General features: G+C 42.9%; 1 protein-coding gene across 3 annotated transcripts in view; it reads left to right on the top strand.

Moving 5' to 3' along the window:
- LOC108027380 (homeotic protein proboscipedia) overlaps positions 1 to 14,450 on the top strand; it is a 34,079-nt gene extending 19,629 nt beyond the window's left edge. The window contains exons 4-9 of one of the 3 annotated variants that reach the window (XM_044090984.2): positions 10,071 to 10,228; positions 10,412 to 10,502; positions 11,061 to 11,192; positions 11,248 to 11,420; positions 11,821 to 12,599; positions 13,380 to 14,450. In XM_044090984.2, the coding sequence (XP_043946919.1) occupies positions 10,071 to 10,228; positions 10,412 to 10,502; positions 11,061 to 11,192; positions 11,248 to 11,420; positions 11,821 to 12,599; positions 13,380 to 13,830 (1,784 nt within the window). In that variant the 3' untranslated portion in view covers positions 13,831 to 14,450. Of the gene's footprint in view, positions 1 to 10,070; positions 10,229 to 10,411; positions 10,527 to 11,060; positions 11,193 to 11,247; positions 11,421 to 11,820; positions 12,600 to 13,379 lie in introns of all 3 variants that reach the window. The other 2 variants (XM_017098812.3, XM_017098811.3) reach the window with 2 other exon arrangements.
- The last annotated feature ends 940 nt before the right edge of the window (positions 14,451 to 15,390 follow it).

The raw sequence follows: 15,390 nt of genomic DNA, 5'->3' as shown, positions 1-15,390 counted from the left end.
AGCGAGTTGCTTAGGCAAATTCGTATGTGAAACATTTGGCAGCAGGCGATTTATTTAATGTCTTTGCCATAGAACAAGGACCTCGGGCGGTTCAAGGAGGCGAATGGCAGGCAGTTGCATGTTTTAGTGATTTAAATGATTTATGTCCCGGGACTTGACTCGAGGGTTAATATCGGCTTGTGAAACGCAAGGAGCAGGCCAACCGAACAGCAGCAGCAACATCCACAAGAACAACCTGAACAACAGCGGCAACATGCACAAGAACACTTATTTTAGGGGACAATTTCACTGAGAGCACTTAAAATAAAGTTAAATCAAGTGCAATATCAGATTTAAATTGTTATGAAGAAGTCTGATAACGTTTTCGAAGGTGTATTTAAATTGTTATAATAAGATTTGTTATTCTTCATTAGGCTTTTAGAATTTTGCGAGTAATAGAAGCTGAAAGAAATTAAGGAAATTTAGGTATGTTATTTTTACTTTTCCCAGTCTACATTTATTTTAAGTGTCTTAGGAGAAAAATGTGCGTATTTTTACTCGCGCAGAGATCCAGCTTACTCGCTGCCCATAACTCATTTCGAAAAGGCGGCGCTTGTGGCAAATTGAAGGCTACGCCACCAGCAGCTCCACCAGATGCCCCGGCTCCAATCCCGCAGCTGCAACCCGACGAGTTGAAGCTGAACGCATGCGAACACCGTTGAAATTCAATTATCAGCAGTGGCATCACGCATACGCCATGTTGTCGGGCCCGACGTGGTGCGGACCGGCAATTAAAGCCACTGCCGCGGAGCCGCTAATTAATTTGCATTTGCGACAGGCCAGAAAGCCGGTGCGTTCAGTGGCAGCAGCCAAACTCAACAGAAACTTAAACTTGTTGATTGGCCAACACGACAGGTTAAGACCAAGAAAAGAAGGCTTGGCTAAAAGTTGTTGGAGCCAAACACCTTACTATAAAATGTGTATTTTATTAGATATTTCGTTTTTTTGCGATAAAATACAAGTATTAATGCTTAATGAATTTAGAGCGTTTTCACAAGTGTATTATATTTCTAAATACCATTTCAACATACTTTATATAAGAAGTAATTGCAAGTGTCATACGCCTTTACGACGTGAGGGTATAAGTGGTTCGGTCACTGCCAATTAGCCAATTTGTGTTAGCCGGCAACAAAGTTGCTCGACCATTTGATCGAGCAAAGATTTATAGCATTTTTAAATTGTTTTGTGTTGTTGTTGTTTATATGCATTAAGTGGTCTGTGCTGAAAGCTTTGAAAGTAGCAAAATGTAAATACACAAAGTTAATTGGTGAGAACCCATTAAAACGAGAATGGGAGTAAGAAATGAAGCCGAGGAAGTATTTAGTAAATCTGGGAAACGTAGTATCAAGATCGTCTAGACTTAATTATGAGATACATTTAAGGCTAATCGAAGTAATAAAATAAATTGCCTTTTTTTAAGTCCCAATCGATGTAACTCAGCTGAATTTATTTATTTGGTCTTAGATAAAGTTGTAGGTATGATAGAAAGGGAGCTATTTATTTTTTTACTTGATCACTAGTAATTAATACTTAGCAGAGCATACTGGTACTAGTAAGCCAATAAAAATTTCTGTAATATTTTTAAATTTCTAGTTTTAGTCTGGATATTATAGTTCTAATCGCGCTTTCTCGTATTATCAATCTAATTTGATGAAGGAAGTGTAATGTTTAATGTGTTGTTCGATATTCCTAGCTCAATCTGGATAGTATGTACTTGGAACAAGGTTCTTAAGACGTAAAGCCATATCGTACTTTCAATCTAATTGGATGAAGGAAATTCCTCAAGTCGTGGCCACCAGCTATTACCCCCAACTCCGGCGTAAGGTTGTCCATCTTATTCTCGGTCTCCATTGCCTTTTCCACTACACTCGCAGACTTTTCGCGTTTTCCTTTTGGCATGCCGGAAGTGACTTTTGCTTTTTCTTTTTCCATTTTTTTTTCACAATGAATATAATTTTTTGCCGCCGGTTGTTGTTGCTCCGAGGGCTGTTGTTGCTGTTCGTGTTTAAAATAAGCAGAACTTGCCAAGCGATAAAAATGCCGCATCAAGAAGTGGAAAAGAAGCGACGATGATGAAGGAGAGAGCCAAGAACAGGAAAATCGCAAAAAAAGCGAGTTGAGCTTGGCGTGTAAACGGTTTTTATTTTATTTTGCTTTTTCAGAAATGTTTTTCCTGCAGCTCCCCAGTACAATGTACCTTGCGATGTGGCCGGCCAACTGGGTGGCCACAGGCCCGCAGATCTCGAACCCCCATCCATCCCAGAAGAATCCCCCTTCCCACGAGGTGACGCGGCCACTCCGAAGTCGGCTAAGGGCGATTCACTCGCGAGACAAATGGAAATGAAGCGTTTATTCAGCTTTATTGCGGCGATAAGGAAAAATGAGGCATTATTTCGTTGTTTCAACCGGAGTTCCATCTCTGGCTCTGCGCTTTTTCCAGTCACTCGCACTCCCCCAGTCCGTATTTGTATTATTTATTTGAATCCGCAAGTTTTCCATTTTCGCCCCGAGGCGCTGAGTCGGCCTGACCACAGGTCGGGTTTTCCTGCCAGGGACGCGGCAATTTCCTCGAACGTCTCCGGTTTTCTGGTGGCTGACCAGCCGTGAGTCGGCGGTTTCCTTACCCGCCCGCCTGGGAATCAGATTCGAGGACGGTGTGGTGCCCGGAGCCGGAATTACTTGCATTTAAATGTGACTCAAATCGAGCGGAAAAGAAATCAAAGAACACTTCTCCTGGCTGTAAAGATTAAAATGTTTACGACGAATAAAAATGTTTACAAATGTTTCGCCTTCTCAGTTCGATCCCGGAGTAAATAATTTTACTTTAGATGTACGTTAAGAACTATTAATTGAGAAATATTATAAGAAGTAAACAATTAATACTTCCATTTCTTAATATTGGCTAGGTACATTTATTTATAATTTTTTTATCCAAGAATTGATTCCTCTTTCAGAGTCTTAACCACTGGTCATTACCAGACCATCTCCGCCCTTCACCCAGTCCCCTTCCTTGGAAGACCATCACCCCCGAGTAAAGCCAATTATTACCCGACTACTGTGAATTTTGTTTTGGTTTCGATTTTCAATAACTCATCAGCAATAAACCGTGAAAGCGAACAGTAGCCAGATCAATCAAAGGCCAGAACTGCGTCCGCTTGGGCTGAGATCGCGATCGAACACACGTTCACACTATATTCCTACCTAATCCGGAGGGGCGAGTGGCGTGAAGCCAATGCGATCGAACAATGGATCCCATTGCCAGCGCCAAACTCAAAAGCGCCCAAAGCCGCGCATCATTAATTATGCTCAGGCATTGCCCAACAGCAAGTACAGCAACAAAGCTGGAAGAAGATCGTACACAAAAGCTGTCAGCACACGTTGATCTGTCAAACGCGGCAGCCGAAAGAAATGCCAGCGACATCGTCGGTCAGTCTCAGATATTCAGCCACTCAGTCATTCAGCCTTGCAGCCCCTGTCCGAGCCGTCGGTGCTGCCACTTGGCTCTCGGCAACGCGACGCTTTTGTTGCAACTCAAACAGAAATATTGATTAATCATAAGGAAACCAGGGAATATTTCGTCGAGAAGTCGGCCATTGCTAAAGGGGCTTCTGCTACCTCTTGCTCTGCAATTGTCGTTAGAGGTGACAGCGTGTCGGGCTTCCTGGAGACCCGTATCAAGCCTGTAGCACCCCATGTTTTATCATATGCAAACCCAGCTTACCTGTAAATAAAAAGTAACTTCAAGTTTTAAAATGATCAATGATAAAATAAATAACACTACACAAATTTGTAGATTTTAAAATCTCTTATATAGTATACTTAGGTGTGCTGTGCATTGTACTTTTGATCTTAAAGTGCCTCTTTAAAATGGCATTAAATAATGTCATTAAATGAGAACGCGCTGTCATTATAAAGAATTGCTAGTTGTCATGATCAATAAATCCAAATATTTGTTTCAATATATGAAAGGGGAGTTTTCAAAATAAATACCTCTTCATCTTAATATGTAATATTTGATGATGAATATTTGATGGTTCGAACCAGTTTTGCTGAGTTCCATTATAACACCTTCCGGAATTGCCATGTTTCCATTCAGTTCCTCCATTTTTTGTGTACTTCATTCATCCATTCAAGGTGCGTGAGCCCCTCGAAAGCGCTCGGAAAATGAACAATCACTCACCCATCTCTAACGTCACTCGTGGAGGGGCGAATCTGGGTTGGCAGTTGGCTCCAGGAGGTGTCAGACCTCAAACGATCGTAAGCTGATTTTTGGCCTTCAGCTCCGGTATTTGTCCGGTCCGCGGGGCAGTGTGCAGAGGGCCTTACAATTTACTCGTTAAATAATTTTTCATGCAACTGAGACTGAGGGGACTAATCATTCTCGTTTCTACGGCTCGCAGGCGGCACGCTTTCTTGTCCATTGTTTGCGAAAACCGGAGTGCTTTCCATGGGCCATTGTGCGGACTTCTGTTCGGGGATGCCGCAGCGGATCGGCTGGAACTAAGTATTGTCAGCACCTGAAGAGGCGGTCTCCCATGTAATCGCATTCGAGTCGAGCCTTGGTTTAGTTTTGGTATTTACGAAAATCAATTTCCGACCGGAGCGCTCTTAAATCGACATTAATTTTCCATTGACTGCGATGAGGCTTTAAGCAGTTTTTTTCCGCTCCCATTTTTAATTCGCTTTCAATCTGGCAGACATGCAAAAACATAATCCACCCCACCCGCAGCACCCTCCACCCCACGGAAATGTAAATTTACCCCACGAGTGAGCGAGAAAGCGAGCTGGAAAAGTTTCCCTCGCTGATTTTGATTGACAGCTCTTAGCATCCCTGATGGATTTCATATTTTGAGCCCGCAGGAGGATGTGACAGAAGGAGCAGGAGCAGAGCAACGCACCAGGCCAAAGTGACAGCCAGCGGGAGTGGAAACCTGGCTTAAGCGCAGGGCAAAGTTTTTACCAACAGCTTTCATTTTTCCATGGCAACCGAGAAATATCTTTTCATTTTTCAGCTCCAGTTCACCCCTCTCGTCCTCGCTCCCCGGCCAACACATGGGCTTTTGTATTCAAAGACCACAATATACAATACAAATATCGTAAATATTTACAAACTGCTGGGCCATGTTGAAAGTTTTTCAATTTGAACCGCTTTAAAGTATTTAGCTAACTCCCTTTTCCCAGAGAGCCATCTTTCATCTATGTCGATTCATTTTGAAAATATAAAAATGGAGAGAAAAACTGAATAAATCATTGAGGGAAAGGCCAATCAAAAATATGAAACATATTAAAAAGACTGACAATTTTCATCATTGTTCAATTTCAACTCTCTTTTACTTGCTTTCAAGCTTAATGGCTATTTGATAAGAGTAAAAACGGAGGGGAAAAAAATTTAGTCACACGCGTTGGCAAAATACAAAATAAGCTTAAGGTTTGTACAAACATAATGCCATTTAATAGTCGGGCTGGAAATGTTTGTCTTTAAAAATTAAATCAACTAGTTTTCAAAATATGGGGTTTAAAATATTTCCAAAAATTTTCTAATATACTTTCTTGAAAACTATTTTTTAATATATACATTTAGCAATTTGTTTGTTGGAAAAGACATCTACTTCAAAGTACTTAACTCCAGCTTGTATACAAATCTTAAACAAAATCATTTTCCACAGAATGAATATTAAAATTGCAACTGATCTCAAAATAGTGCCATCGTATGTGGAGATGTTTATTTTCAACGTGATGAAGCCAATTACTCAAAGAAAACACAAAGCCACACAGAAGGCTTGCAAATAAATGTGTCTTCTTTTAGTTTTTTGGTAAATATTATTTAACTTACAAAATTGGGTTCCAAAAATATTTAAATATCTAAAAGTAAGTAAATTTGAATTTTGTGATCTCTGACCTTATATTCCATTCACCCAAAACATTGTAACATTAATCAAAAATTTTCACACCTCCAGCAGGGCAAAACACCGACCTCTCTCCATTCTCCTCCCGTCCTGATCAACAATCCTGAGGGTTTAGTTTCGTTGAATTTATTTTCCCTGTTTGTGTAAATGTTTCGTATTGTTGACATTTGCTGGTCATGAAAAGTCATTAAATATATTTCTCTAATTTATCTTTCGACTGTGGCAGCTTCGGTCGGTGGTGGTAATGGCATTAAAGTAAGTTGGGCAAAGTGAAAAGAAAGCGGAAATGTTTGTCTGGCCACCAATGCTCGGTTGGGCCTGGGACCTCTGCGGCCTGGTCCCGACCACGACCACCCACCCTTCAACCCTTTTCCTGGCCGCTAATTAAAACTAATCCCGAGGAAAGGACCTAGCCATTCGGGGTGTTGTTATGCTTTTCGCATAACTGTCAATCAGGCCCACAATTAAATGATTGAAGACACTTAACTGGGTCTTCTTAGCCCCTATACATTTCAGCTGTATCCTGAGCAATAAAATATGGATAGCTGGTCGAAGCTTGGTTTTTCGTTGGCCCGAGCTGAGTTGAGCTGGTTTAGTTTGAATGCATATCAAGTGGATGCAGATACAAAATGTTTTCATGAGAAATTGACTTTTTCCATTGCTCCAAAGACGACGTCGTCGTCAGATGTCTGTTGGCTGTTGTCTTCCTTTGGCCGGAATGATTAATGGTTCTGCTCTTTGCGCATTCGTCGGCCCACACCAGGGGCCACAAAAAGACATCCACATCCACATCCAGCATTTGTTGCTCCGGCTATATCTGTATCTTTTTGTGCCGCCGAACGAGAATTTCTACTGCATCGCGCATCAGCATTTGGCGTTTCAGCTACTGAGCCGCCGCGCCATTGTCTCCCAGTTTTTATTGTGGCTTCCCCGTTTTCGATTGAATTCTCCTCGGTACTTGCAGATACTTAAGCTCGTCGCCTGGCCTTTAAAGTTTCAGCCAACTCGTTGTCGCTCAACCGCAGAGCGCTCACGTAATTTAAGGCCAAGTCAAGGCGAAGTGCCCCGTCCCCGGCTAGACCGACCGAAACCTACAAGATAAATTGAGGTCATTTTTTGCCAGTGGCCACCTTTGGTCATTCCGGGTTCGAGTTCGGGTTGTTTTGGGTTGGGGGCTTGGGCTCGGGTCTGGTCCGGGTCCACCTTGTTGACCGGCCACAAATGTCCTTAATGTGCATCCTTATGGACTGCGGTCCTGTGCAAGTGGTCGAGATGGTCGAGCCCAAAAAATGCCGCTCCCCCCAACTACTTACGTAAGTATTCACGAGTAGTTAGCGCTAGGCAAACAGCCACGAGTGTACCATTCATTCTGCAAATTCCCCGGCAAGTGAGTGGGGAGCGCATGATTTAGATGGCGAGGTGGGAAGAGTACACTGAAAGAACGATACCGACCAGCAATAAAATTCTTCACTTCGATTTCTTAATAAGGATAATTATAGGGACGAACTTTGGTAATCTTTATGTGCCCTGCTTGGACATCAACGATTGAGGATATACACATCAAATGTTGAAGATATTCTTTGATAACAGAATTAAATATTTCAGACCTATTTCTCTGCGTGCACTGATTATAATATGCGTTTTAAGCAAAAACAGGGAAATCCTGGCCACCTTTGACCATTTGTGCAATTGTTGCAAAATTTTCGCTCGTTTTAATTTCAGCCCGAAGGAGCGGCAAATGCGTTAAATGTTCCGCTTTTGACCAAACTCTTTTCCGCCCCGGCTTCTTGTGTTTTTTGCTGGCCAAGTTCAGCCCGAAATATAAACATAAATCCTGCCCTTCAGCATGAGAGGTGGCGAAAGAAAGGTCCTGTTGGTGGACAACGAGTGCGTCTAAGTGTTAACATGTAAATGATGCTGTTGAAGCAGTTAATAAGTGCATGCCAGGGGCTGTAAATCATCAGGAGCGTTTCCTTTCCGTCTGCCAGGCCATAGAAATTAATTTTATTTGCAGACCTGAGCGGAGATTTACGAGCAAATAATAACCAAGCGATGATTGCGGGCATTAAACTTAAGGCTTTCCTTACCACCCACTACCACTGCCACCGTAGAGTGTCATTTCTAGTACAACCTAATCCAAAGGCAGCTGCGAAGTATCCTTCGGCCGTAGTTTGCTGATAAGTTTCCATCCTGACTTTTCCGGCATTTCATCCATGCTGATGACATTTCCAATGTCTCCCCAGGCCCCTCTAGCCATGACAAAACAAAATTCATTTTGTAATTTCCAAGCCACCTAGAAAGGGCCAAACCAGCCAGCTGTCATTTGGGGAGTTGGGCGGATGGTTGGCTGGTTGGCTGGTTGGCTGGATGTTTGGATTCCATTTTGACCAGGCTGCAGAAATTGCACTCAACTTGGCAGCCTTGCGCCCACCGCCCCTGTGGCACTGCCACGCGCCCCGCCCTCCGCCCCCGCCTCTGCCCTCCGATTCGGGTTTAGAAAATTATCTTTTTGCTCGTCGTCGCCAAAAAGGAAATCATATTTTCTGCTTTTGTGCACTTTACTTTTCAGTTTTCGTTGGCTGCCGTTGGCTGCTCGTAAACAGTTTTCGGGTGCAACTTTTGTGCGAAATTTATGCTTTCATTCCGTATCTGTATCTGGGCACTTTTCGCACAAGTACACGCGACTTGGGTCCGGGAGAGCGGAGATGGGGAGTGGGAAATGGCCCTCCTCCAGAAATGTTCTCTCTGTGTGTGGTGTATGTGCCCCACCAGGTGGTGTTTATGGCATCCGCTCTGCGAGTATTGATGAAGGAACCCGGGCTTGGGCTCGGGCTCGGGCTCGCATCTGTAATTCAATCAGTGTCTATGTCTGGCTCCTCGTCCTGCCCCTCATCCTGCTCCTCCTCCAGGGCCCCTGCTCCTGGTCCTGCCAGGATCCTTTTCCTTTCGCCATTTGCCGCTATTGAGACTCTGTTTACGCAGCTCGTTCAGCTGGAAACTCCGTGCTTGTTGCCAAAAGGCAAAGTGGCGAAAAAGTACAAAAATATTTTGCAATCGCATCAATGCAAATAAGGTGGCAGAAGTTCGACGGCGGGCAAAAGGTAGCGAAATGTTCAGTTTCCTCAAATGATATGCGCATTTCTTTACTCCTCAATGCGAGTTTTATTTCGGGTAAATTTATTTTCGGTGATTTTATGTCGCAGGCCGTTGGAGCAGAAACAACTTTGCTGATCTCTATCATTAGAACTCAGGTTTGGCAAAAGCATCTAGGGCGAGTTTAGTGGGTTTGATTTTTGAAATAAGAAGTGGTTGAAATAAAAAGCATTAGACAACGTGTAAACAAGCTTACCATACTGTAATCAAATATTACTCGATAGTATCACATTTTTGATTTTATAGCGATATTTTTACGCATCAAATAGTTCCCACTACTTTCTTTAATTAAGAATTATAATTTTAACGAGGCTTAAAAATGCTTATTTCTTTAGGTGAATGCTATTAGTAGTATACTCCCTTAGATATTTTGGAAATAGCCCATTACCCACTTAACTAAAAGCTTTTTTGACCAAAAAATAAAATAATCTTCTGTTTGTTATTCAAATTAAGTTTTTCCCTCGCTCCGCCTGGAAGCTATTTTCCACCGGAGCTGCTGGCTCAGGCTTCTGTTTGGAAGCCGAACTACTCGAGAGCCCTGCTGAGGGCCCGTCTTTCCCTCACTGATTGATTGATTAGATTTTTGTTAATTACTTAACGCTCGAGCTGCGAGTGTCGCGTCTCAGCGGCGATGGAAAAACGCTCGAGACGAGGAACTTACCGCGCCAGCAGCTGCACTTTTCGGCAGATATGCTGGAGAGTCCTGAAAGTTTTCTTATCTAGTTGGGCGAGTTTCGCTGAATTAGTTATGCCCCTGACGAGCTGATAGATTGATTACGGGCGGAGATAGAGAGGTGGCATCCTTGAAGCCCGCTCGCACTGCGAATATGTTGACGTATGTACCATGGCCACGCCCACTCGGGGACATGTTGGAGGGGAAGCCCCTTGACGAACAAACACAGAAAAATCGAAAAAATTCACATTCACTCTGCAAGTCTCTCAAACGAACAAAATGCAATTTCTCAATTGCAGCTGAATTCGTTCCAGAAAACGGCCTGCCCCGACGACTCCGCACCGCGTACACCAATACCCAGCTGCTGGAGCTGGAGAAGGAATTCCATTTCAATAAATATTTATGCCGCCCAAGGAGGATCGAAATAGCAGCCAGCCTGGACCTTACGGAGCGACAGGTGAGTGCTCCGCAATGCAATTTATTCCGCTGCATTCGCACATGGCAGGAGGATTCCATTATCCCGCTGACAAATTGCTCCCTGGCAGCGGTTCGTGGGGAACACAGTGCTCCCTCCTCGATTTTCCCACTTTTAATTGCACACACCTTGACGGCAGTCGAACTAATCGCATCTCCGTTGCAGGTAAAAGTTTGGTTCCAAAACCGCCGCATGAAGCACAAGAGGCAAACGCTCTCGAAGACGGACGACGAGGACAACAAGGACAGCCTCAAAGGTGACGATGATCAGTCCGATAGTAGTAAGTAAAGCACCAAATCCATTAATTGTAGTCTTAGGTTAAGAGGTGGATGGGAAATATCGAAAGTGCTCATATATTACCCGGAATATTAGCGAAAGTCAATGAAAATTTACCATAGAAATGTCAAAAAACAGTACGAATCCAAAGTGTCTGTAATATTTGGTGTTAATTATAAACTTTATAAGGACTGTGACCTGAAAGAATTCAGACACCAAAGAAAACTGTACCAAAAGTTGAACTCGCTCTAAGAGTTTACCAACAAGTTGTTCCACTTTTACTTTTTCGGTCTTGCACGGCTTCGTTTTTGAGGCTTTTACTCAGAAGTAAGAGATGGTGTAGCTTATCAATCATTGTCAGAGGCTGGGATGGGACGGACGACTTTTGGCAGGGCGGCCCTCGGCGTGCAAACCCCTTTCGCGTGAGAGTTCCGACTTTGGTTCTCGTCCCCGTCCAGCACTTACGAAAACAAATCATCAATATTCGTGGCCATATACCTACTGATTTGCTTTTATCTTACCTTCCCGTGAACTGCAGACTCCAATTCGAAGAAATCGTGTCAAGGCTGCGAACTGCCCTCCGACGATATTCCCGATTCCACGTCCAATTCCCGGGGTCACAACAACAACACGCCGAGCGCCACCAACAACAACCCGAGTGCTGGAAGCCGTGAGTTGGGCTAGAGAAATTGGTAATATCTTCAATAACACTTCCATATCTTCAGTGACACCCAACTCATCCCTGGAAACGGGCATCTCCTCGAACCTGATGGGCAGCACCACCGTATCCGCCTCGAATGTGATCAGCGCCGACTCCAGCGTGGCATCCAGTGTCAGCCTGGACGAGGACATCGAGGAGAGCAGCCCCATCAAGGTGAAGAAGAAAGACGAGGGACAGGTGAGTGGGCTACCAAAGCTTTAGGGGGAAAGGAAAATGTTCCTTATTTCTATGAAATATTTTCAAATGTTTTTAAAGGGGATTGTACATTGAAGAAGGATTTTTGGGAAACAGTCACAAACCATAACATTCATCCAAAAATTTGATCTGGTACAAAAATCATTATAAGTAAAACTCATAAATAATACATTTTTATATTATTATAACGAATATTTGCATATGCATACATCTGACATGCCTTTCTAAATCAGCAATAAGCTGATTTTTGAAGACAAAAACGTTTAGGGATTGGGCTTAAAAGTAATAAGGGCATGAAGCCATACATTTCAGGCCTATCTGGTTCTAAGATGACCTGTAAATTATATAAAAATATGTATATTCTCTTATTGCTGCCCTGCAGGTTATCAAAAAGGAGGCGGTGTCCACCTCGTCGAAGGCCTCGCCCTTCGGCTACGAGAACTCCACACCCAGTCTGGTCAGTTTTCGGCGGGACTCGGACGCCGCCGCCGTCGGAAATGCACCCGCCAGCAAGGCGGGCAGCAAAAAGCGCTTTCAGAGCGTCGCCAATGCCATTGCCACGCCCACGCCTCTATCGGACAGCAATAGTGGAAATGGAAGTGGAAACGGAAACGGGGGTGGTGGTGGCCCAGCTGGCGGCTACTTTCCAGGCTACTACCCTAGTCCCAAGCAGCAGCAGCAAATGCAGCAGCAGATGCACCCGCAACAGCAGCAGCCGCAGGACTACTACGGCAAGTACGACATCGAATTCGCCGCCTCGCCGCACCACAATCCCCACAACAAGCAGCAGGCGCTGCACGGCGAGTATCTGAGTCCCAAACCAAATGCGGCCAACTTTCACCAAGGCGCTCAGGCGCAGCAGCAGAGCGAGCAGTTTTACTACAACTACAACGACACCAACGGCAGTGCGTACTTGAACCACCAGCAGCAGCACCACCAGCAGCACCACCAGCAGCACCACCAGCAGCACCACCCACAGCAGCAGCACCACCAAAGCCACGTAGCCGACTTTGAGGCGCCCGTCAACGGACCCAGCAACTTCAACAACGGCGCCTACTACGACAACATGAGTTTTCAACAACAGGCGCAGGCCCACCAACACCAATCAGTGGTCTTTCAACAGCAGCAGCAGCCCCACCAGCAAGCAGCGATCAATCACCAGTGAGTAGCCAAAAAAAGCATTAGTTTTAAATTTAGCTCATTTTTATAGTTGAATAATATTTAACTCGTCATGAAAAACAATATTTACTTGCACTCTACGTGGTTTCTGTCTTAGCTATGCACATAGTACAGAACTTTCCAACACTGCTGATTTCCAGTTGGTTCTAGTCTTAGGTCGGTCTAATCTGATACCCAATCCTATTTTATTTTTTTTTATTGATACACTTGACGGCCGCATAGATGGCGGTAGCGTAGCTTAAGTGAGCAACAATTATTTTTCAAAGCAATGTATCAATGAAAAATGTTTCTTTAAGAAAGCAAGATTTTAGTTATCGATATTTCATTGTTTTATAGACTAATTTAATTCAAAAAGTATACTCTAGTCTCTCTTTAAAAAATTCTTTATGTTCTGTCATTAGTTTTTAGTTTAGTTTTTTAGCATTGTAAATCGAAAGCTTTCTAATTTAACTTAAAAACTAAACTAACTAAAAAGCTAAACTAAAAACTAATTACAGAAACCCTCTTCAAGGGTATACAACTTTAAAAAACACATAAATTGTTGCCTAGACTAGGACAAACAAAATATAGAATAGAGTAAGATATTGAAACTTAAAAGCATACAACTAGCACAACAAATGAAATATATTACACGTTACGAAACATAAATAACGGTATAAAAGTACTCCTAAGTCCAAGCAAGTGGTTCTATATAACATCAGAAATGAATGCGATAAATCAGCTTTAACTCCACTGACCTGAATTCCTCTTATTCCCGCACAGGCACATGCATCACCTGGGCCCCGGGGAGACGTACAGTGCTCTAGGACTGCAGATGGAGAACTGCGAGGGATACAACAACTTCGGCGGCGCCGGGAGCAGTGGTGGGTACTACGAGGCGGGTCAGCAGCCCCCTGGCCCCGCCACCCACGGCCACGGACACCACCCCCATCACCACGTGCAGGTGCCGGCGCAGGCGCATGCCCACATCCATGCCCACCATAATTCCGCGGCGATTCCCGGCGGAGTGGGAGTCGGACCACCGCCATCGCACATCCACGGATTCGCCCTCAACGGAGGCCCAACGGGTCAGGGCCAGGGATTCGGGAACAATGGGAGCACTGCGGCTGGGGCGGCGGCGATCAGCGGACTGGAGAACTCGAACAGCTCGGACTTCAACTTCCTGAGCAACCTGGCCAACGACTTTGCGCCGGAGTACTACCAACTCAGTTAGTTCATGTAGGAAGCGAGCCCGAAGCCAGTGTAAATACGTCTTAGCCCAATTCGCCCTGTGGGCGTGAGTCTTGTAATTCTAATCAGTGTCGTAGCCTTTTAAGCTCTTTGTCCGTAGCACATATCTGTAAATATTAAGTAAAGGATCTAGATCTAAACAGGAGCGCTGTCCCAGGTCTCTAGGCTAAACAAATCGAAAGTGTTATGATTTGGTTTTGGCTCCAAGTCGAAACGAAGGTCTATCTTAAAATTCCAATTAGAAATAAAAGATAATTCGCAATTGTATATAGTTAGAAAAATTCAAAAACTTTTACACAAGTCTTAATCAATGAAAATAAATAAACTGTGTTTTGTAAATACCCGAAGTAGCTTAAATCAAAACGTCAGATCAAGCTGTCATTGAATCTATTAACTAGAAGTAACTTTTGGATCGCTACCGATTCAAGTTTCAAACTTTGATTTAGAATCTTAAGGCACTCTCAATTATTTCAATGTTTGTAATGTTTGTATGTTTCTCTACATTTTCCATAATAGTAAACCAATATATATTATAAATACGACTATAAATATGGCATCGATATCTTTGTAAGGAGAAAGAATAAAAAACAAATAAGATACAAAAGTTTCAGAATAAAAAATTATTATAATAATAATAAGTAAGTTATTTAGAATTTTAAAAACAGTCAGTCAGCCAGTCTTTTTGAATTTTTTTAAACAAAGTTTAACCTGCTGCGGTCTTTACATCTGTGGCTTCGAATGCGTAAGTTTCTGAATATTAGCTAGGTTTTTTTTGACCCGAGGATGACGGATACATAAATCACAAATTCTTTAGAAGAACAGGAAAGTCTATTGGCTAGCAACAAGGATAAAAAATAATTTAATCGCAAATTCTTTCCTGTTCCAACCAAATGAGTAAGTAAAAGTACACTAAGTACACCAAGCACACTATTACGCTTAAAAATCGCATATATCGGATTATTAAATAATAGAATAGTATATGATAGTTAAGGTACTTTGAGAATTTCCCTCTTATGGAAATTGTATTTAAATATCACCTTACTTGTTAAGTATAAGGTATATTGTATTCGGAGAGTAGTATGACCTGATAAGGTATATATCAATATCACTAGCCGAGTCTATTTAGAAACTATGATCTTAGAGCTAGGATCTAGGTTTTAGGTTCTAGTATCAAGTATCTAGGATCTAGGATTTATGATCTAGGATTTAGGATCTAAGATCTAGGATTTCGAAAACTGTAATAGCTAGAGGTCAAATTGACTTCAGATTTCGATTCCTTAGATTAGTAAGATTTCATAGATCAAACCGTACCCATATATTTGGTTTTGTTTTGAAGTTTTTAATTTTGGCCACAGAAAGTGGTCAGCCAGCCTATAGTAGCTACAGCCTAGGCTGTGTCCAAAGAGTTTTTCGTGTGTACATGAGTTGACGGCTTTATTGTCAATTGTATGGGACAAGAACAAAAAGTCTTGTCTGGATCCCAAACAAACAAGTTTATAGTGCCCTCTTTTTACGTCATACGCGTCAAGAGGCAAATAAAAAT

The sequence above is a fragment of the Drosophila biarmipes genome, chromosome 3R (assembly GCF_025231255.1).
Source record: "Drosophila biarmipes strain raj3 chromosome 3R, RU_DBia_V1.1, whole genome shotgun sequence".
Lineage (NCBI taxonomy): Eukaryota > Metazoa > Arthropoda > Insecta > Diptera > Drosophilidae > Drosophila > Drosophila biarmipes.
This window is presented reverse-complemented; position numbering and strand designations above follow the sequence as displayed.